This window comes from Copidosoma floridanum, unplaced genomic scaffold (genome assembly GCF_036245765.1).
Source record: "Copidosoma floridanum isolate Cflo_tuat_1 unplaced genomic scaffold, Cflo_Japanese_pri ptg000027l, whole genome shotgun sequence".
Classification (NCBI taxonomy): Eukaryota; Metazoa; Arthropoda; class Insecta; order Hymenoptera; family Encyrtidae; genus Copidosoma; species Copidosoma floridanum.
Genome location: NW_028321904.1, coordinates 5,904,751 through 5,930,234, shown reverse-complemented (window position 1 = coordinate 5,930,234; position 25,484 = coordinate 5,904,751). Strand labels below are relative to the sequence as shown.

Sequence of the window (25,484 nt, the reverse complement as noted above, 5' to 3'; positions counted from 1 at the left end):
TGAAATGGGAATCAATCACACATTTATATTCAGTAGGGGGCTGCACCCCCTGCGCGCTATGCCCGCCAACCCCCAAAATTTAATCAAACATTAATTTTCTATATTTTTAAAGGAAAATACAATAGTTATATCTCTGTTGTAACACGTTATATTGTAATATTTTTCAAGTTGCAAATTAAATAACTTTTCACTGATTCTTCTCAATCTCATTTTTAAATCTACACGCGCTTGATCATTCTGAGCCAATCACGAGACGAATAAACAGGCTTTATCATGTGACCCATCGATTTTTTAAGATAGGATTAGTTAATTGCTGGACCATTCAGGTAACAAGAAGACGTGCATCAACTTGCACCATTGGTAGGTTCAGACGAATCTCATACTTTCAAGAGCTGTTTCTCATCTAGCTTCATTAATGATTTCATTAGAATAATGTTATTGCTTGACAATAGTTTAGATATAAGATAGCAAAAAAAGTAGAAACACAAGTGAAATTTGTAAATTAACAAAATTCTTGATATAATTATCATCACATCAAAAAGCACATGTAAATGGAGCTGCACAGATACTTTTTCAAATAATCACTCTCTACCTATCATTGTCCTTGTTGACAACAAGTCTTTTCAGAATCGGAAAAAATCAAACTATTCCTATTTTTAAGAAATTTTAAAGTGGTACACAAAAATGAGAAAAAAATCACCCCCAAATGCAGATTAGGCACACAACATTTTGTTAACTAGAAAGTTGCTTCATTGTTAGGCTACTAAGGAGCTGTACGTTTTTTGCACTATAAGTTAAGTTTAATATTATTTGTGACAAAATTGTTTTTACCAAAGCTCACTTCATTTAATGAAATAGGGTGATGGTGATGAATGCTAAAAAGAGCTCTTTTAACAACGAGATTTATTCAAGCCTAGGGTACAAGTCAATGCCTGGCTCCTCAGTGAATTAGTGGAAGATTAACTTTTCTGTAAACAGGATGTTAAACACTTGTAAGCACTTCGAAGTATATCATAGTATAAGAGTTGCCACAGTCATCTGATATAGTAGCTAAGCGTGTACATCGTGCGTAATGTATTCTACATTCTAGATTTGTTCGGGAATGAAAATAAAGCTACCATAAAAACTCAATACTAACTTTCCATTATTAAAAATACACAATCGTTTCATAGTATATTTATATTGGTATTTGAAGCGATCCAGGCTAATAAATCTTTGTCTTGAAAATCAATCTTTTGATATTGTGCACAGTGCATTTTAAAGATATAAAGCGAATCTATCACATCTCTATTGTGTTGACGGTATCAAAAATTTAACCATATTATGTTTATATAGACATAATCGTGTACTTAAAGTACGCACAAGATTGCACACTAATAATCCAAACAAATAAAGATGAGCTAATACACTCCCATTTGTGATAGTGTGAATCCATATAAATATACTAGTGGGGCTTACGCCCCCTGCGCGCGCTGCGCGCCAATCCCCCAACTTTTGAATATTTTATAAGAAATACATAAATTACATGGGGCTACATCGTTTGAAGACGATAAAAAACATAATGGACAACAGAGCAAGTGGTTTCAAATCATTCATTCTCGTTAAAATATAATTTTCTCAGTTTCCTCTGCACGTACAAAAATCCTTTTGTAATCGATTTGGGGTAGCTTGACGATATATTATCGATGGTTATTTTTATTTGTATGGACGATTAAGGTTTTAGTCTTAGATTTAAAGCTTATGTTTAACATTAATTAAGAAATTTTTTTCAATTATATCTAAAATAATGTAATGATGATGATATTATATGTTACACAATATTTACGTGTTATCGTAATGAACTTGCAGAAAAAATTCGTTCAATAGTTAAAAATGTTTATGAGTTTGTAATATACACAACATTATGCTACGGAAAATAATACATTGTTTTTTATTTTTAAATATAAAATTGACACAAGTATAAGAAATATAATTATTATAAAAATCATAGGTGTGCGCGCTTTAATGGACATTCGTTGGAATCTTATTTCAAAAAGGTTTAGGAATTATTTTCCTAAATTATAGTACAGAGACGAGGGAAAGAGTGCTCTGAAATTTTTACATTACTTTAAATAATAATGTTCAAAAACCGTATTTGACGGCATTTTTTTAGTGCATTATATTTGCTTTGCATTAACCAACTGATACAGACGAAAACATTAATCGTCCATAAAAATAGTAATAACCATCGATAATATATCGTCAAGCTACCGCAAATCAATTTCAAAAGGATTTTTGTACGTGCAGAGAAAGCTAAAAAAAGGATATTTTAACGAGAAATAATGATTTGAAACCACTTGCTCTCTTGTTGCCGAGCTGCGCTCGGGGAGCCGCCCCTGCCGCAGTCGCTCCCCCCACCTCTGCAGCACACGTCAGCCGGCGCGCTCGGCTCTCGCATGGTCAACTTCAACAATTGTTATTTTATACTATTTGATGCGCTGCAGATACAATATATTTTTTTATTGAAAGTACAAGTATTAAACTTAAATCCCTTTAAACCTGACCGCTGTACAACGTATAATACGTCCACACGAATTTTTCAACAACAAAAAATTATCTTGGCTCCCGTGCATGCTACGACAATTTTTTTTTTTTCAATTCATAAAAAAATACCAGCTTCAAAGTTGTGCAAACGAGAATCATCAATAGTAATTTTTGCAAAAGTTATGTAGTTTTATACGTGTGTTAAAAACTACTAGTGTTAAACAAATCGCTATAAAATAGATTCTAATCAACTTTTTTTAAAAATTCAAACAGAATTCTAAATTTGAATGGTTTTTTGAATTTTTAAGACCAGTTGGATCAAAATTAGACGATCACAGCAACTTTGGCGCATTATGCAATTAAGCTTAAAAAAAAACTTTTGATCGTTAATCACTCTAAAAGTTAAAAAACTATCGTTTTAAAATTTAAAGCAGTTATTAACATTAGTAAGAGCAACATTTTCTGAGAATTTTAAGCTCCTTGGTATTATAATTGTTGAGATATTGAATGTTTAAAAAAACGCACCTTTTCAACTTACAACCCGATTTGCAGGTTAACAATGGCACTTGGAATATTGCATGAGATCTTCTTTTGTAGATAATTGAGTAAGGAACAAAAAACTATACATATGCATAATGCTAAAAATGCAAAGGAAAGGAAGTATAAAGAAAAATGTAAAAAAAAATTTTTTTTTTTTCACAAATTGTTAAATTAAAAAATGGAGCACAACTTTTAAAAAGTACGGGTAACGATAATCATATTCTATAGCATAAAATACATAAGAATCAATCGAAACATTGCTACCGCCCGGAAAATGCACGTTTTCATATTATTTCGTCCTTGTCGTCTGGTCTATCTAGGTATAGATAATATTAAAAGTGTATTTTTTGAATTTAAAACTGGAAAAAAAAATTAAGGGAAGTTGATTTAATAATATCGGACAAGGCTTCTATGATTTCAAAAAAAGCTTTAGAAATCGTTGATAGAACGTTGAGAGACTTGTGTAATATAAAACTTTGCTTTGGTGATGAATTAAAAGTGTTAGGAGAAGATTTTCGACAAATTTTCTAGTTATAAAAAACGGTACTAGAATAATACTAGAAGAAACTATTAAATCATCATTTTTATGGAACTTCTTCAAAATTTTATGATTACAAAATAATATCTGTTCTAGTAATAACAAATTTTCAAAATTATTGTTAAGAATTGGAGAAGGGGACATAGAAACATTTACCATTTCTAAATCCTGGATAACAGATGATGTCTGTACCAAAATATTTGGCAATTACAGCAACTGTTTTGACAATAACGTGATACTAACTTTACATAATGAATATTCTTTTTTTTTTTAAACTATAAGATTTTAAGTAAATTACATGGGGAAACTAAAACGTATTACAGCATCGATACACTGCAACATATAAAGGTGTTGTTAAATCAGATGATAATATTTACATAAATTTTCCCGTAGAAATGTTAAACAACATTCGTAAAGGCTTGCTACCTCATAAACTTAAATTAAAAATAGGTACAATACTAATGTTGATTCGAAATTTGAGTATATCAGACAGATTATGTAATAATACACGATTGCGAATTACTAAATTACTGTAGTATAACGTAGAAGGCAAAATAGTAACGGGAGAAAGAATTGGTAATGAAGTTTTCGTTTCAAGAATTACATTAAATACTGGAAATACTTCATTATTATCTTTTATTTTGTATAGTAAACAATTCCCATTAGTTGTAGCATTTAGTATGACTATAAATAAGTCTCAAGGTCAAAGTTTTGTTAATGCGGGATTATACTTAAAAAAACCTTTATTTTTTCATGGTCAATTATACGTGGCATTATCAAGATGCAAAAATAAAAATGGAATTTTTGTTTAAGTCGATAGAGAAAACAGTTTAGAGATTGAAAATATAATTTAGAAAGAAATTTTTGAATATAAAAATGTATCTAATGTTCATAACACGATTTAATTATTATTTCTTTATGTATAGGTAAAATTTGTTAATTAATAATGCATATCGTGTTCATCTATTGTACCAATTTCAGCAATTATTTAAAACAGAATAGAAATGGACGTAAGTCTTCGTGGTATAATCAGGCTTTGTAAGATGACTCATAAATTAATGCGAAGCTTTCATTGTTTATATTAATGATACTCTAAATTTAACTTAAATTTATGTACGTAAAAAAAAGAATTGTGTATTAAAAAACTAAATAAGTGATGATGATATAATAATTATGCGCATAAATATGTGTGTATATATTGTTTGGTTTCAAAATATTGTTAACTCCATATAAATTGATTTTTAAACGTACTTAGTTGTGTAAATAATGATGTTTTGAGCAACAACATCCTATGAATGAATTATACGACTTGTAATTTCTTCTTGACGATGAAATAAATCATGGCAACAAGACAGTTTTGTCTAAAGATAAGTAAAGATGGTATGATCACGGTCAGGTTCCCCAAAAGTAGTGTGGGGAGACGGTGGGGGCCATGAAAAAATTCCTGGGGGTCGGTGAGAGGGCTGTGAGGGGTAGGTTGGGGGATGTGGGATGTTTTGAGAAAAAATACTGTACAATATTTTCATGTGATTTGGTAGGAATGTGGTAATAGACTTGAACACATAGACAGGGCTGGCAAAATGCAACGTTACAAAATGCTAACAAAAAAAGTCAGCCCACCAAAAACTGTATGCTTACAAAGATACTAAGTGATCGAATGAATTGAAATACAATTGATTGTATTTAAGTTAAGCTGATTACAGTATTGTGCACTAATCTGTAACTATTTGATAAAATATTGAAACATATATTGTTTTGATCCCATGAAGCCATACGTGATTGTACCCCCTGACTTGAATAAAGACATACTATACTACTATACTATACATATGATATTTTTAAGGGGGTCAGTGGGGGGGCTGTGGGTGGTCAGTGGGGGGCTGGGGGGGTTTGAGAAAAACTACGATATGTCAAAATAAGCAAGAAAATAACGGATTCTTACCTTATTTTGTGTGGGTTGATGGGGGGGGGGCAGTGGGGAGAAAATGGAAGGTTTGTGTGGAATGCCCCACTGACTTATCTATATAATATAGGAAGATATATATATATATATATATATATATATATATATATAAGACGTTCTTTGACAAACTGAACAGATTTGGACAAAAATTGACCAACACATTTTAGATTTCACTGAAATTTTTTTTACGGGTTCTATATCAAAAAAAAAGAGAAATTTATAAGAGGATTTTTTTTATTTTTGATATTTTAAAAAATAAACAAAATCAAAAATTCGTCAATTTAATGATTTATCGATAATAGCCTATTTTATAAAATTTATAACTCTGGTTCTGTTTAAGCTCAAAAATTCATTTTTTTTATTTTGAAGGTTAAAAGACAAGCTTTAAGACAAAATTACTTACAAGACAAATTGTCAAAAAATTCACATTATTATTAACAATTTAAATGTTTAAATCAGTTTTTTAAAGTGGCGCCACCCATGAATTAACTCGTTACTATTTTTCTCGTATTCTGCGTCAAATTTTCTATCAAAAACGCTTTTCAAAACAATGGAGAAGTTATTTTTTTTGTGAGAAAAAAATTAATTAATTTAGCGTGGTACGTCACATCGACACGTGGGTAACATTTTACGGCTCATATTCTTGTTTTACACCGTTTATCTCTTAAATACAAATAATTATTCAATTTTTTTAATTAAAAAACATATTCTATTAGCCAAGATGATGGGAAAAATTTAAAAAATACATAAATAAAAATAAATAAATAAATAACGACAAAATATTTTAAATCAAGTAGTATAAAATTTTACTGTTAAATATCGATTGGAGCGATGAAAATAGTATCTTATTTTTTTTAAAGATTTAAAATTTCCCACGCGTTTGGTAAATACTGTTGGTAGCTGTGGCAGCACTGACAGGGATTCAATTTTAAGGAGTAGGGACAGTAGAAGGGAGAAGCAGTAGACTATTATTATATGAATCAGCTGTGCAGTGATCGTTTGTTGCCTACACATTTAGTGCTCTACGTGCTTCTTAATAGCATCTTTCTCACATTTCAAATTTCACTGCTTTCAACAGTTTGCACCATCTTGTTCGTTCTCCATTAGTCAAAGTGGCCTTTCGTTGTTTGAGTACAGCAAGAAATTAAAGGCAAATTGTAGATGAAATCATATAACAATGCCTAAAACAGAGTTAAAAGAATCATTATCTATAAAAGTTCGTACTGATAAATGTTTGAATCCATTAAAAAAAATAAGTAATGTAAAAAAAGTTTGTCAAATTTGCAAAAAGTAAGTGAAAGCCTGCTTCGAACTTTAAATTTGTCAATCACTGCTGAGACACTGCAACGAAAGATTTACGATTCGTGTCGTCTGCGTATCAAAAGTATCAAAGAAGAAAAAAATTAGGATATTGGAAATTATGAAGTCGAAATGGTATGTATCAGAGCATGAATGTTGAATGTATCTGTATTATAATATTAAAAATTGTTGCTAGAATCTAACTTTTACATACAGCTTCAATTAGTGTAGTATGCCCTTAATTCTTTTATGGTTTATTTTAATTTTATTAGTGCCCTCCGAAGAAATTGGAAATTCAAGGTGATCAGTGATCCATTAGGGGCGAGATGTGAGAAATAAATGAACACAACTAGAGTGTATTTAAATTTTTCCCTTACTTTTATTAATGCGCAACGTTTCACTGACATATGTGTCAGCCTCATCAGGCTACAAAATTAAAAATCAAAAAAGTATACAATAAGTAATTTCATAGACTTACACACAAAAACACAATAAGTTCACAATATAAATTGTTACCGCAGGCACGTGAGAATTTGTAAGTGTATTGACTTACTCGTCACCTGTTGAACTATTGACTGACAATAAATTTTACAACACGCCAGCACTTATATAGGTGACGGTAAAGGGTGATGAACATGATCAGGACATTTAAACTTTCTCAGTAAAGGAAGGTACGCTCGATTAAAGGAAAGCATGTCTTCCTTCCTATTGATGTTATGTTCGTCCAGTTTAATATAAAGCATTTCAGAAATAGTTTTTTTTAGTAATTGGCTCTTTTGTCAAAGATTTTGAAGTTATCCCAATTGAATTCGTGGTTATAATTAATTCGATGTGCGCAAACGACTGAATCAGAATTTTTATTTTTAATATGTTCACTAATGCGGACTTCAGCAGCTTGCTTTGTCTCACTCACATATGACGTAGGACAATTTTTACAATAAAATTTAGACACTACATTTGTCTGTTTATGTTTTTCTGTTTTATATGTTCCTTAACAGACTACGTGGTTGAGTTTTTTGTTGATAAGAGGGTAGGTGTCAATATTGTAGGGTTTTAAAATGGTTGAGGTATTTTCAAAATTATTGTCTATGTATAGTATACCAATTTCGCATGAAGGGTAAGTGTTTATGGGGCTTTTGTTGTGATTTATATTTTTGTGTCTTTTTAATCTAACCTTTACAATTTTGTTTATAAAGTTCAAAGGATAATTTTTTCTTGTCAAAAGATTTTTTACTCTGGCAATATTCACACCATGAAAACATGTACTGAAAAGTAAGATCGCTCTACCAACTAAATATAACACAATTTTTCTTTTGTAGCTAACTGGATGACGAGAAAAATAATTTAAGATGTATCTGGAAGAACTAGGTTTTTCAAACAAGTCAAATTTAAAATCATTCAAATTTCTGATATTATGGTCAAATCTAAAAAGTTAAGTTTATTGTCAATCCCCATTTTATATGTAAACTGTAGTTTAGAATGATACGAATTAAAGACATTTACTATTCGGTCAATGTGGTCAACGTTATTAAAAAATAATACGTCATCTACGTAAGGAAAATAAAAGGATGGAGTAATGTTGTAATTATTTTTTAAAATGGAGATACAGTCATTTTCCAGGTCATCCATTACAAGGTCAGCGAAATGTCAGTTGAAATGGGTGAAAATTTGTGGGTAGAAATTGTTGTCAAAAGTAAAAAAAGTGTTATTAAATAAAAATTCTGTATATTGTCGAATATCTTCAACAGATATTTGACATTCATTTATTATAGTCAATGTACGTCAATCGATGCTCCTCAGTACTAACTCTAAAGGAATATTAGTGAATAGGGAGCTGACATCTAAAGACATAAATCTTTAGTTGGCAGTGGGTTGTGTATTTTTTTTTTTTTTTTTAATTCGAAGCTGTTATTGATGTGTGATTTTGGAACATTAGCTGAGTTCTTGAGTTCGTTGTAAATTACTTTTGCCAGAAAATATGTCGGGCTATTGACCAGAGAGACGATAGGACGTAAGGGGGCATCGACCTTGTGTATTTTCGGCAAGCCATAACATTTGGCTAACGTTCTGTCTGTAAATGACAGAGAGTTAGGATGGTACGTTCTAGAAAGGAAGCCGTTAGAGTTTAGATTCTTTAAAATGTTAGAGGCTAGCTTTTGTGAAAAATTTAGTGAGTTTTTAGAAATAATCATATATGTCGATGTGTCTGACAGCAAATGATGCATTTTTTCGGCATAATCACTTTTTTTGAGACAAACCGTAACGTTGCCCTTCTCAGCAGAGGTAAAAAAAATATCAGGATTTCTATTTAGAAAATTTTTTGTTGATTTTAAATTCTATGCATATTGACGGTCTTTTATAGAAATAGCTGGTTTGTGTTAACAAACACTGAGTCAATATTAAGCCCCTTTATCGCGTATTTTGATCTTCACTCGATCATTCGTATCGAGATGTGAAAGACCAACTTCAAGATTTTTAATGACACACAAGAGATGGCGTTCATAGAAAGTTAATGGGAGGTTAAAATTTGGTCCAAGTGGTACAATTTCAGATACATCTTTTGGAATGGTTGTGTTCGTTAAGTTGTGTCTTAATTTGTTGTTAGTGGTTGTGGTGTTTGTTTTCGCACATGTTTTCGTGCATGTCCGTTTTCAGACATTGGTCGTACAACAAAATATTGACTTATTTTCCAACAGCAACTCGTCACATAATATCCGTTTCAAAAACGATTGCGTAAGATAAAGGTATTTCAAGTAATCCAAACCCTATCATCTACCTTTCGAAGCAGATGTTGTTAGTACTATAGTCACGTTTTATCAGTCTGATGATTTTACTCAACTGATGTCAGGCCAAAAAGATTACGATTCTTTTAATGTAGGATAAACGAGAATTCATATGCAAAAAAGACTAATTTTAAATTACTTAAAAGAATTATATGATCATTTCAAAATTAAACGTCCAACAATTAAATATAATTTTTTAAAGTTTGCTAGCTTACGCACAAAAAATTGCGTGTTAGCTGGAGCTTCTGGTACTCATCCAGTATGTGTGTGTGCAATACATAAAAATGTTAATTATTAATTGTTAAAATTTTAATTATTGTTAATTTAATAATAATGTAAAATCATTAAGTGATGAAACAAATTTAGAACCAATAACTGCTGATTTGCCGCAACCTATAAAAAATTACCATGATTGTTTAGATCGCATGATTTGTCCTAGTAAATCTACTAATTGCTTTTAAGGAGAGTGTGATACATGTCCTGGCATACCTTATATTATTAATCAACGGGAACAAACTTTCCAATATAAAATAATTGAAAATGTTACATACAGACAGTGGATTCCAACTGAAACAACAACTTTACAAATACTAATATCATCTGTTCATAAATTTTTACAAAACTTAAGTAATGGTTTGTCCAAATTATTGACGCATTCACTTTTAATTAATAAACAGAGAGATTTTTTAAATGAAAAAAAAGTTAAATTACTGAAAAATAAGTGTATTGTCATTTGTAATTTAATAGAATTATTCTTTTATGATTCGAAATTCTAGACAAGGTATTCACTGGAATAACGATCAAGTGACGATACATCCATTTTCTATTTATTACAAAGATGATAAAAATAAATAGCAACTAAAAAGTTAAGTAAGTATATCTAATTGTTTATGACATAACACAATTGCAGTCGATATTTTTCAAAAAATAATAAGTACAATTTATAAAATTAAATTTGAAGGGGTTAAAAAAATTATATATTTTTCGGACGGTGCCAGTGGGCAATACAAAAATAATAAAAATTTTATTTACCTTTCACACAACAAAAAAGGTTTTAAATTGTTAGCCGAGTGGAACCTTTTTCTGTTTTCGCATAGAAAAGGGCCATTTGATGGACTTGGGGATACTTTAAAAAGACTTCCAGCTTGAGCTAACCTGCAAAAGGTTAATAATTCCATCCGAACACCAAAAGAGTTATTTGACTGGGAAACAGAATCATTGCCAAATATAACGTGTTGTTATTTCACAGTGATTAAATACAAATTGGGGGAAGAACAATTGGCTGATTGTATCATAAAAGCTTTCACAATAAAAGAAACCTTAAAATATCTTTGTATTAATTTGATTTTTTTACAGCAATTAGAGGCAAAACGGCTTTTATCTTGCGAAAAAAAGGATATTGTAAAAATTTTTAAACATTGTAAAAATTGTCTTACTTTTAAAGATTGTACTTATTATTAAATTCCAAGTATTGTTCTTATTAATAAATGCATTATCTAAATCTTACTAAAAAAATTTCATTAGCTCTTTTAAACGTTAAATGGTACTTGAAAATTTTAAGAAATATATGATAATTCCTAATAATAAAACATAAAAGTGTTTTAAAATGACGTATGGCTTTCACATAATCATGTGATTTTCAAAATGGCTGTTAAAATTGTCAGTACTAAATTATCATATCTTAAGAGGAATGGTGCAAAAGAATGAATGACAAATTGTAATTAGTATTACAAGCCATATTATTTATTTGAGGATTGAACATTTGAAGCTCTGATTTTACGTAAGTTTTCTTACAAATAATTATTTGTTTAACTAATATATAATGAATTTAGTGACTTAGATTGTCGATATTGAAACTTTAAATAAATCATATTAATATTGTATAATAGTTATAGGGCTCGCAGCATCCAAATATCTTTTAACTACTAATAATTTTTCTGGGTTCATGGAAAATGCGTGACCTTTACAGATATTTGTGACAGGTGGAGCAACTGACACCACGCTAGTTGATATTTGGAATGTAAGATCAGCGTAAGAGTTCAATAATTTTTTTCTTTTCAACAACCAGACACCTACACTGACACCACGGTAGTAGGATTTCATTGGATATCAAATTGAAGTATTAATATATGTTTGTATCTTTTCTGAGAACTGCAACTATTGTAACTCTTATTATACATAAATTAAGATTGACTAGTCCTATAAGTATAAGTTAAATAATACACTTCACAGTTATCAAGAATACGTAAGTAAGAAATAATATTTATCCAGCATATATAGTTTACTTCTTTATATGGTTTTGTAATATACGTAAAAAGAGTTCTTATAACAATAAGAATAATTTTATTCACATTATTCAATGTCCAATGGGTTTTAATCAAAAGGCATATTATGTCTACTCCTTAAGAAAATGTTGCGAACAGCCTACATTCAGATATATGTGCTAATCCGTTTGGAATTAGTTGTCGCAAAGGGAGAAATTGGAAAAATATGACCAAGAGTATGTTGGAATTTTTTCCACATCACTCAAAACCTTAAACAATTTGTATGGATTGTCTAAAACTTTGTTACTAAAATAGTAAACTTCTGTCAGACAGTGCAGTTTCTCAGAATGAAGATAACTCTTTAGAAAACAGTTATATGTCTGAAAGTAATGTTGATTGTTCTCCAGCAAAAAAATCATGCTTTTCTCGAGAAGACAAGAAGAATAATTATTAAATGAACTTAAGGAACGATTTAAAAGTTTGCCACCTAACAATCCCCTTTGCGTAGCAATACTTTCAATAGCTCCTGCTTGTTGGTCAACACGAGAAGTAGCTAAAGAATTTGAAACTTCAAGAAGGATGGCTGAAAAAGCAATAATGAAAAAAAAACGAAAGGTATCTTAGCAATGCCATTATGGCGAACAAAAAGGATGCTGTTATTGTAAGAAAGGACGGGAAAACACATAAAATATTGAAACGTTTACTTCTCTCAGATGTATGTATTTTATATAAAGATTTTATAAAATTGAATACAAAAAATCCAGTAAGTTTGAGCAAGTTTGCTGAACTCAGACTTACTGAATTTGAGCAAATTTGCTGAAGGGGTGTATACTTGCTGATAATAAAGAGACACACAGTGTATGTGTATGTCCAGTACATGAGAATTTCAAAAATATGCTTGATGCTTCCAATTCACAAAACATGACAAAAAATTTACAAAATAAAATACAAAACTACAACGACTGCTTGAAATTTACATAGTGCAAAAATCCACAGCCTGATTGCTTTTTGAATGAGTGTCAATTATGTCCGAAATTTAAAATATTGAAAGATTACGTATCTAACATTTTCGAATCGCAGGGTATGGAAGAAATAATTTTTAGTATGTGAAAATCTGCAGATAGATATCTGCACATTGAAGAAGGAATTTCTCCCTGTTGATGACTTCGTAGAAGTATTTATTAATAAATTAGAAGAATTCATACCCCATCATTTTATTTCGAAAAGTTAGCAAACATACTTGTCTAATCGTACGAAAAATCCAAGTTAAAATAAAGTACTCGTTCAACTGGACTTTTCTGAAAATTTTGATTTTGTAGTACAAGACGCAGTACAAGCCTTCCACTACAATAATAATCAATGTACAATTTTCTCAGTCACTTGTTATCACAAGTCTGGACCAGATATTAAGCATAGTAGTTTTGTCCTCCTATCCGACAGTATGAGCGATGATACAGCTGCTGTATACGTAATGCAACAAGAAATCATACCAGAAATTAAAAACATGTGTTCAAATGTGACAAAATTGATATACGTTTCTGATGGAGCTAAACAACACTTCAAAAACCGCTTTCAAATGTCTAATTTAGTTAATCATTATAAAGATTCTTCTATTTTGGCTGAGTGGCACTGTCATACCACTGATCATGGAAGGTTTGTTTGTGATGGCTTAGGTGCTACATTCAAAAGGAAAGCCACAAGAGCAAGTCTTCAGGATAAGCCGAATGAAGCCATCTTGACACCTGTAGCTCTGCATACATGGGGACAAAAAAAGTTTCCTTACATGAAAATAATGTATTATAGTAAAAATCTCCACAAAAAAAAGCAAAATCACCTTTCATGTCATTTTTTTAGTGCTGCACCTGTCACGAATAACTATAAAGGTCACGTATTTTCCATGAACCCAGAAAAATTATTAGTTGTTAAAAAATATTCTGATGTTGTAAGCCTTATACCTATTGTACAATATTAATATGATTTATTTAAAGTTTCGATATCGACAATCTAATTCACTTAATTTATTATACATTAGTTAAACAAAAAATTATTTATAAAAAAACTTACGTAAAATTAGAGCTTTAAATGTTCAATTCTCAAATAAATAATATGGCTTGTAATACTTATTACAATTTTTCATTCATTCTTTCGCACGATTCCTCTTAAGATACGAGAACTTAGTACTGACAATTTGCACAGCCATTTTGAAAATCACATGATTATGTAAAAGCCATATGTCATTCTAAAACAATTTTATGTTTTATTATTAAGAATTATCGCATATTTCTAAATATTTTCAAGGTACCATTTGAAAAATTCTTGTAATACCATTTAATGTTTAAAAGAGCTTCTCAAAACAAACATTTGAAGCCCTTGCTCGATTTTTTAAAGCTTTACAATTTGCACTTCGAGAGTTGGCCCAGTGGGAACAAATTGAAATGTTTAAAAAAAATCGTGCAAGTGCTAAGAATATTCTGAAACACATGAGCTTTGAAAATCCACATGGCATTTTGTAAAATTCAATGTGACCGATCAAATATAATGGACTGAGTTATTCAATTTTTGTAATATAGAGTCCACCATTTTCACTTTTAGAAGTCTGTCCTTTGGTTCGTAATCAACGGCGTCAAAATCACCCTTATACCAAATTTTGTACAAATCGGTTGATTTTTAAAAATTTAGTTATTAAATCCCAAAAAAGCTTATTTTGATAATGGTACATATAAAATGCGATAAACTCAACATCAGCAAAAAAGAGGACACACACTTGCTCAATCGTTTACATTTACCATTACCACAAAAATTTAGTCACTCGTTATTATTCTTCTTTAAGGTTGCGTGTATCCTGTAAAATATGTTTTGATTGATCTGGTCCTTTGCCTTTTGTACGTCGACTTCGTGGCTCAATCGTTAGTACCTCACCATGTGCCAATGCGTGAGCACATAATTTTCACCACGAATGGATGTACAAATTTTGTAACTTTGACTAAATAATGTCCTTGTAAGACTTAAATACTTGCAAATATTAAGGTCAAAACTAATTATATTATTGTTCGTGCCATGTGTGTATTTATTTAAAGGGGGAAGGAAAAAATCTTATACCTAAACGCATTATGTGATAAAAATTTAAGCATATTTTTTTCTTTATAAGATTGGGACAGCAGCCAATCAAGCGTTGCAAAACTAGGAATACCTAACAAAGAAAGTAATGTATGACTGATTTTCTAATTTGCCTTGAACTGATTGCTAATTTTATTTTATTTGTGTTAAATGATGAAAGGCACTTACTTATTCAATTTAATTGCTTTAATTTAATGGTATATCTAAATTTTCAGCTTTTTTCGTTAAAAATGAATTAAATAAGGATTTTTGAAATTAGGACATAAAAAGTAAGAAACATTCTTATATCTAAAGTTTTCATCTGTACACAAGAAAATTCACAGTGCAATTTAAAGTTGTGTTTTCGTTAAAAATAAGCTTTAAAGCAAGTAATTAAATATATCTATATCTCCCATTTATTACGAGATTGTCAAGATAACTTGATTTTTTTTAGTTAAAACAACAATTTGTTGAAAAATTGTTATACGGAGCAATTGAAAAAAAATGCCACCTTGACCAGGATTTCAACATGGAACTTTTTCCTGAATTTAATCCTGGTCAAGGCAGCACTTTTTTTCAATTGTTACGAATGACAATTTTTCTACAAATTGTAGTTTTAACTGACAAAATCGAGTTGCCTTGACAATCTCGTAATGGATAGGAAATGTCGATAAATTTAATTACTCGCATTATTACTTACCCATCGATAAAATTCGATTTATTTATAAAATTTTTGTATACCAAATAAGCTTTAAAACTTAGTAAAAAGTGGATACTGTAAAAGACACTATTTTTCCAAGAAAAGTATGTAATGTAGATAATATAAGCATTTTAGTTAACGCTGTTACTTACGTCAATAGTTGAGCTGTGTCATACGTTATTTGAAACATCTTCCTTGTAGTGTAATCGTTAAAGTTATGTAAGGCCATACTTATATCTGTATTTTTATCTATTATTATTTGATTTGCACCTTGCCATGTTTCAATGTATACAACAGATACTCGAGTATTTAATGTGCGAAAGTACTGTAAATGAAAAAGACTTCATAAATCAATAATATTATTTCTCAAACAACAAGTATTAGCAAATTAAGAACTTTCAGTTTTTTACATTAAAGTAAATTGTAAGTTATTTGTACGTATTTTCAGCAATGGAGTCAAGGCGAAAAAAATGTTTTTTTATACATAAAATATATACCGTAATAAACAAGTGTAATACGGCACCATCAAAATAAATACCAGTAGTTATGACATTATTTTAAACATTTCGTTAAATATTTTTTTTATTTACTGAAAACATTTAGTTAGATACTCCTTTTTTTAAACTTTGTGCCTAATCGATCTTGATACTGAAGCCACATTTTATTTTTTACGATATTTTAATTGTTTTTAATTATGCTCCCTTAAGGTTGTATTATGTACTGCTAAATAATATAAGGAGCCCGCCATCGTTTGATTATACGATACATATCTACAATAAGGTTTATATATATTGTATGCACAGTTTAACTTATATAAAATAGTGATTACTTACCAGTACCTTTTTTTATTTAAACTTGATACAGCAAATACTCTTGCATTAACACATTTAAGACCTTCATAAAAGTGAATTCTGAACATAGATATCGAGTGTTTACGTTTGCCATTCAAAAATTTTTCATAAAATTGAACTATCCAGTTAAAATTAGCTATCAACACAGATTCCAGTAATTATTTGTCAGATGATGAGGCAAATTTAAATTATTATAAGTTAATAGATCTTATTCAGAATAATAGTGTGTGTTAGGAAAGTAATAAGTGGCTCGTTATGCTTAAGTTAGTAAATCCTAGTTTTCTAGTAAAAAGAACTTGTCGATAAATATTAATTTGACATTTACATAACAGTAAACTCTTGTAGAGTATCCTAAAATATTATTAAAAAAAGAGTTAATAAGTGTTTAAAAAAAGTTCTTGTGATTTTAAAAAAAAATAATGTAATTTTTGTTTCATAACACCATAATTTTCAAACAAACAATTATGATTTTACTAATGTTCAGTTTGTTTTAACGATATTTTTGTTGTTCTCAGTCTTTAACGTAAGCCTCTTCTAAAGGACATAAGAACGCAAATAAATACAACCTAAAGTAAAGGCTTACTTGCGTTATATAGTACGCTCACGGGCTAAGTAAAGATGTCTGAGCACTTTAAGTAATCAAGCGTTAAATTACATATAGTTACTTATTTATATTTAACATATTTTTTTCTTAATGTTTTAGTCAACTACGTCTGAACATCTAGAAAAAAAGCTAAACGTGTAAGATTTTGTCTATAAAACGTAAACTTTTTTAAGTTCATCAGGAACTAGCTTACCACTTAAAGGCTTTATTTGTTCTGACTTAGAATATGATTTTTTTTAATTATTGACTTGGCGTTGTGGTCCTACATTCCATTACGTGACATGTAAAAAAAAAAAAATGTTCAAGCAGTGAACTGACGTCTGATCTGCCAAACATTTTTATGTTCAAAGTTATGTCTTATGTTATACAATAGATCTTTAAAAAGCTACCAGCCAGCTTTTTAAAGCCCAGGAAATCTAATCATATGGAGCTTGGTAAGTGCGAAGTACAGATCACGCAGGAAGACGACAGAAGTACAGATCAAGTAATTTACTTAATCACTAGATCATTTGCTTAAATGGAGACAACTTAGTCAATGAAGAGGCTCTTATAAGTATGACAAGGTACCTGATGCTAGTACGAGAGCTAGAGATAGACTGGTCAGCTGTGTCCCACACTAGATGGCTGAGCTCACGAGCAGTGGAGACAGATGCGAGAGCCTGGTGCTCAGACGTAAGGTGGTGGCACTGTACAGGGCTGGATTAACAATTTGTCCACTCTACGATAACTACTGGCTGCCACCCTTTTTAAGGGTAGAGATTTTGCAAGATATGTGTCTTTGTTCCATTTTTATTTGAAACCAACTAGCAAATAGGAATTTCACACACAAACATACAGCATACCGCCTATACACCAGTGCACACTCGGCGTATGCCTTAATACGGCCCTGGCGCTGTATCGCCTCACAGTTGTAACAAATTTGCGTGAGACAAGACTGTGCTTTGGAAGATGCTGTTGGGAGCCAGATAAGATGGTCTGAGGAGTTACAATCACTAACCCTTAAAAGCTGTTTGAGGCAGATGGATGGAGCAAAAAATAACTCGCTTCTTATTCAAGAGTGGGTGTTGCTTCGAAGCCTTGAAAAGATTTATTCGCAGCTTGAAAATTCCTGGTAAACTTTGAGAGTCCACCAGCAGGGTTGGTACAGCCACTTAATTTTTTGAAGCTGCTTGTCTCAATAGATTCGTTAATTCAGTAATATTGAGGTGTACAGGCTTTAGTGTATCGGTAGAATTTTTAGTATGCTGGCCATTGACGTCTATGACAAAAATCCGGTCACTAAGACGTCGTACAATACAATATGGACATAAATATGGTGGTTAGGAGGATTTATGATAGAATTGGCCCTTCTTAAAACGTGCGTCTAAATTTGTTATTCTTTGTAAAAGAAAGTCATTTCATCTGGGATATGTCTAAAAATTAGCATGGATTTGATTCTTTGGGAGACTTGGCATAGGTTCTTTGCTAAGAATATCGGTTAGGCTTTCTGAATAAAAAAAGTCTCCAGGTAATTAAGCACTATTTCATAGAGAAAATAAGCTGGAGAGTATTGAAGGTCCTCTAAAATCCGTGTAACGGCTGAGTAAAACAAAGAAATGTGGGTTGGGCATACGGTTTCTTGGAGTAACACATCAGGGCTAATTTAATCGTGTGGTATGTCTGCTCTACCATTTAATGACATTAAAAGAATACTTTGCAGATCCAGAAGACACTCATAAGATTGGTGAGCTTTGCACATAGGGCTACCTCAATCTGGGTGCCCTGGTCTGAAGTGATTGTCAATGGAGTACGATAACCTAGGTGTCTATCCTCTTCAGGTGCTTTGGTAACGTTGACAACTGAGATGCTATTTACTGAGGCTATGGCTACAATGCTTTTGGAAAAGAGGAAAGTTAAACCATCAACAGTTATCACCTTTACCGGTTAACAAGAAGATGAAAGATAGACAGCAAATTTTCTTCCAGGATAGCCATGTCGACATCCAACACTGTGTGGGCCCACTTGAAAGCCTGACATAGGCGCAGGCTTAGCTCCACATAATAAATGTCATGTGGGAATTGGTAAAGAGCTGACCACTGACAGTGGGGGAAATCATCTCTGCAAGTTCTTCGAGACAGCAGACTTTAGCAGGAGTGAGACAGTGGAGCCAGACGAGGAGCCCAGTGTTGGTCTTGTTGTCGGAGCCATTGAGGCGGTTTTAAGTAGGCAGCCTTTACTTCTAGGCTTTCAAAGCCAAAAGACGGTGGTAATAACACCAACCATTCTCAACTTTAGGAGTGGTCGAGCGGCTGTAGCAGCTGTTAACCAATCGTTAGCATGAACGTCCTATTTATCATTCTTCACTGACCTAAAAATCTTGCATAAAAAGAGAAAGTAACTGCGCAAAAAACAGGTAATATTATTTCAGTTTCTTAGACAGTAAATCGATGGTTGCCTGTTCAAAGGCATACAAGAGCACTGGTCGTCACCTGACGGTGGTGACGATAGGGTTAGATGCGTGCTACTCATCTACTAAGACTGCTTACATTTCGAGGTCGGACGACTTCAGCACCTTAAACAGACTGCTCGTGCCAGGTAGAAAGAGGTCAAGCCACTTGGCACGTAGCAGGTTTTCTAGAAAAAAGGATCCAGCCCATGACTGCATGTGACGCAGCAGCTGAATGGGCTTCCGGCCACCTAGCTTAATTTCCTTGAAAAATTTATTGATTCAACGATCTGCAGGATCAGAGAGTCGTGAATAAATTACGTATGTAAAATGCTCCTATTTCTTTTGGCTCAAGAAAAATATCGGCAACCTCTATCATGGCATTTGCGTCTTGGATACTGACTCCTAAGTCATACTTACTGTTGTCAGCACAATTGCAACATATATTAAAAGCTGATTCAAGCTCCTTAAACTAGAGCTTTGAATTTAGAGAGGTGGCTGGGAAAAGATTTTGCCACGTCAGTAGTGGTCCTGTAGTTCATATTGTCTCCCACATTAATACCACGTTTGTCACTGATAGCTGTAACAATTAACTGCTTCTTCTATTTGTGCCCAGTAAAGTTCTGCAAACACCACAAGCAACTCGCTGTTTCGTTTTAAGCCAAAGCTAAGAACTGTTAAATTGTAAGCAATGTTTGCAACTGCTTTGTCAAAAACTGTTAGATTAGTCAGTTGTACCAAAAAAAAAAATAAATAAACAAATAAATAAATGCCGTTGTGCTAGAGGAAGAAAAGAAGTCTTCTCTACCCATCGTACTGTGTGTCCGTTGTATTAAAATTGATGTCAATCGTTGGAAATACACTTGTCTGTTTCATAGAATAATTGAAAGCTGTCATAATTCTATTTAGAGTCCGTACAATACTTATATTTTTTGAATGTGCAATTTCGTTTCTTAATACAATATTAAACATTGTTGCACATGTGCCATCTATAAAGTTTAGTTACTGGTCCAGGATTATATCAATTGTCTAGTACATTACACCTGGTATAGGTTTACTTATTTTCTGTATTTCTGCTAGCAGACAAACAGATGTCGAGAACGTATACTACTGTTACGAGTATTTTTACTGTAACAATTACTTCTGCAAAGTTAATTATGATAGTAAAAAAACTTATCAATGAAGCATTACGATGAATTTATTATTTATTATGACCATAAGAGAGCCATGTGATTATTACAGAAGGTATTAATCTTCAGTTGACTAGTTTATTGCTTTGATTGACCAGTGAACTAAAGATTTTAACATCGACTATGTTGTCATTGCTCCTCAATTTACCAAACTTATAAGGCACTTTGTCAGTTACAGTTTAAAAGGGATTATTGGTAACCTCAAAAATAATTTGGTATACGTAACAACAACTGTACGTTCTCATTGGCCTTAGATAGTGAAATAAAAATAACAAAGGACTTTTTTTAGGGTATTAAAACTGAGAATTGTTGAAACGATAATCATCTTTAAGGTGAATTGTTAATTCCCATATCTGATCTATAACATTTATCATGCGGTAATCTTATATAACTCTATGTAGCATTAATATCATGCATGACTTTGTTTAAAAAGTTTTTACTAACAAAAATCAAAAAAGCTATACTTCAGATTTCAGAGAAGCTTACGTTATGATTAGATGCAGAAAACTTATCACCAGAAAGCTTAGTATGATCTTATTATTTATTCAATCAATCTTAAAGGCTTTGTAAAAAGCGTCAGTAAGACATAGGAGCTATTCACAAAGTTCCTCTTTATAGAAAATAAAACGAACCGTATCATATTCTACTGATTCTAGTGTTATAGTCTTCGGTGGTGTTTTTGTGTTTAACTCAAACTTTACATCAAATTCTTGTTTCTATTTATCGAAAAAGATAACAGAAATACTGAAAAATGAAGTTTAAAATATGTATAAACTTAAGATTTAGGTCAATTGGTGTAAAAACTATATAAACGCTATTAAATTTCTTATCTGTCTTTTGAAGTAACGCTTTTCCAAAATTGAATAAAGGTCCAGTCGAGAAATATATTTGTAGCTACTATGTTGAATAACCTATAAGATTATATACAATAACTTCAAAACCATAACTGCCAAAATCTTAAATAAGTTTTTTAAATTCAAGACCAATCAGAAGACAGTTGTTGTACTTATCTGAGATTTGTTTGTAAGTCAATGCACAAATTTTGTAAACAAAAAATTTATAACCATTATGATAATATAATTATTTCTTCATGGCTTGTATTAATAATTTATTTACCACAACATTTCGTAAATAAGGTCATTTATTATAACAATAAGCATTGCAAAAGCAATTAATGGCGTTGAAAATACGCATAACAAAAATATACGTTCTTAAAACCTGTTTTTCAGCTAGCAAAAACATAGAAAAATGAAATATATCTATACCAGGTGTGTTGGACTGGACACTGGAAATGAGCCTGGATAAGACTACATAGACGGCGCATGTGCAGCAATGTATAATTTAGTATTAATAGACAAAGTCACAGATTCGATAAAAATAATTATTTTACTTGTTAAAAATGAAAATATTACAATTTGTGATCGTTCAATGGGATAGATAACTGAACTTTAATATATAAACACTTATTTTAATGCTACATATACTCTACTATAAATAAGGACATACTTTTTTGCCTCTAGTATGACGGTTTCAATTTTGTTTTCTTTTTTTTTTGCAGAACCGCTTATCTGACAATATTTTACAAAGCAATTGTAACAAATACAAACGTTGCTAAATGCCATAGTTTTAAGTTTTTCATTCTAAATTAGATTAAGATCTCATCAGATCCACCTCTTTGGGAAGTTTACGTCAGATTTTTTGGATACCAAGAAATCGACTAGGCTGGAGCCAAGCAAGTGCAAGATAATAGTCCAATAAACATAATAGCTGGCTTGTATTGCACTAAAAAATATGAAAACTTGAGAGATTATAATTTTGATCACGTTGATTACGAGAAAAATATTCAAAAACCACTTTTTACCTTGAGTCAGTGAGAAAAAAGTATCATGAAATTTTAAACGTTTGTATTTTAAAAACAGTGATGCCTACAGTTAAATATATTTAGTCCACTGTCTGAATACAAAAAACTACAATTCAACCTTTTATTTTCCCGTAGAAAAAAATTAAAAATTCTCCTACGGAACTTTCTAAAGAATACAAAATGTATATTTTCAATCTTATTGAAAGTCAGCTCCATTAATAAATTTTGGTAATTTATAAAAAAAGTGCCAATTTTTGTGTATATGTTTGCTTATACCTCTGCTTTTATTGCTCTCAGAAGAATGACTTAATTTATAATCTCTTTGTCATCAAATTACCTATAAAATAGATACATCGGAAAATTTATTTTGTATAGTTAGTAACACATTAAAGGCAGTGAAGAACGGAGACAAGTTTTTTATACCGAAAAATTTTTAAGAAGCGTGAGAAAAACTGCATTATGTTAGTTTGAACATAACTGTAACAAAATATAGATATAAGGTCAAACAATAAATAACTATCTGTGGAATTGCAAAATAACTATTGCTTTTTTGTAGTAAAACCTTAGAACGTTATAGTAAACTTCAAAGTCAAATTATTGACCTCTTGCTTCGGTAACATTGTCCTCAGTGTAAGTAGTAATAGCAAATAAAAATTAACGAACACAAGATCTTATGATAAGTTAAAGGTCAAGCAGAAGTAGCAGTACGACCCAGACACTTTGGAAGTAAAACAGCCTTTTACCGTGAATGGCAGGCAGCAGCAGCTGGGATAGTCTGTGTAGACGTTCGCCAATGCACTTTTAAAGCTAAGTATGTATTGCAATCTCGGGAGCTACAAGAATGAAGCACAGTAAAATCAATTTGTTCTTGGTATTTATAGCAAAAATATCCAAAGCCGTTCATAAGAAATAAAGAAGCTCACTTTTAAGGATGCCTTTTATACGGATCTTAATAGATTAGAGCAAAATAAGATATTCAAAATAGTAGATACGTCTAATAATATATCACTCATTGTGACCATCTTAAAAAAGGATAATACTGTTAAGGATTGTGGAGACTATACTGTCACGACTTATCTATTGCTGGAAGTACCAGATTATCCATCCCTCAATATTGATAAACTTTGTGCTAATTCAGCAAAGTGTAAAGTTTTTGGACAAATGGACTCTATCACGGCATTTTTACAGCTACAGAAAGATAAAAAAAGCACTGAATTGCTTAAAATAAGTAAGCATAGAGGCTTTTATAAATAATATCATTTTATGTGTGTCATGGCGTTCACTTCAATAATTTAAAAAAGCATTTTTTAACAGATGCTTTTAGGCATTTCAAATACCAAAGACTTCATTGAATATATTAGGTTTGCTGCAGAAAAATTGAGCAAAAACTAATAAAATTTTACAAGTGATTAATAGAAAGTCATACAAATAATAGTTAAAAGCCAAATATTCACTCATTATTAAAAATTGTTTAGAATTGCATGACACCATGTTACCATTTGTTTCAGCTACAGATATCTCACTTATTAAAATAGGTGCCTTGATAGGACATAGGTACGCAGATTGTTTGGGAAAGGCAATCCAGTATATGCCTAAGACATAAAAAAGAAAGACTCAGCTCAAGTACAGTTATATTAAATAAGAGGCGTATTCTATTATGGATGCCTTTAAAAAGTTTTATTCAATATTTGTATAGTAATCATTGCATAAGAGTAACAAACTACAAAACAATAACTTAAATTTTTGCTCAAAATAAAGCTCTGCCTATTTTCAATGCCCTTAGACAGCAGATTTATGCAATTTTTCTTCGTAGTTTTAGATTTAATTTTGAATATAGGCATTCTAAGCGTAATGGTGATGCTGATTGTTTGTCCATATCACCAATGTCTATACTTAAAGACGAAAGTTAAGCAGATGTGTTTGATGCTATTTATGCTGAAATTTTACATTCTTTGCGTGTAACTAGAAGTGATATGATATGTGAAACCAATAAACGGTTTAGACTATTGTGATGGTCAAGTTAAGAATAAGTAGAAATTTATAAGTGAAAAAAATGTTATAAGTTTATCCAAGTGAAATTTGTATTTGTAAAGGTATGCTAACGTGAAAACATCAAATAGTAATGAGAAAATTGTTTAAAAAAAAAATTTCAGGCGAGTAGCATTTGGAAAGTTTTGGTATTGTCAAAATAAGAAGTCTTGTAAAGGGTCATTATTGGTAGCCACGTATATTGGGTCACTATATGTGTAGAGATTGAGCGAATATTAAACGCGTGTGGGGGTTGTCAGTTGCAACTTAACGAAACTAACAATGCAGAAATGCATGTATGGGAGAGCCTTATTGATTTTGCCGGAAAATTTTCAAATTATTACTTTCGAATCATAGTAAATGCTTCTGATAAGAAGTGAGAAGTATCTATCGTTCCTTATGTGTAATCTTAAATGGCGATTGCATAATGAACAGAAATTCTTAGGAGATTTGGCTTACTAGAAATCATAGTAACTTTTAATGTTAATATATTTGTTTCTGAGTAATTAAAAAAATTCTTAAAGTTTAATGGCATGATGCTCAAAACAATTGTGTCTTGTAAGCCTGCAACCAATAATCAAGCAGAACGCTTGGTTTTAATGGTCAAAGAAAGCCTTCCAAAGATTCCTGAAGATAGTAACTTGAAATAAGATTCAGAAAAGATATTAGTGTAATACTGCACCATGCCACATGCAAAGACTGATTTGGCACCAGTAGACTTGATATTAAGTTGCAATATCAGAACACTGTTAGACATTACTTAACCAAGTAAGAGCGCTTACACCGAAACTAAGAGTAAAGACAAGAAGATTTTTTAAT

General features: G+C 31.2%; 1 protein-coding gene across 1 annotated transcript in view; it reads right to left on the bottom strand.

Moving 5' to 3' along the window:
- mmd (disintegrin and metalloproteinase domain-containing protein mind-meld) overlaps positions 1–25,484 on the bottom strand; it is a 2,100,572-nt gene that overhangs the window by 1,371,036 nt on the left and 704,052 nt on the right. The window contains exon 10 of the mRNA XM_089595760.1: positions 15,859–16,031. Coding sequence (XP_089451886.1) covers positions 15,859–16,031 — 173 coding nt within the window. The remainder of the gene's footprint in view (positions 1–15,858; positions 16,032–25,484) is intronic.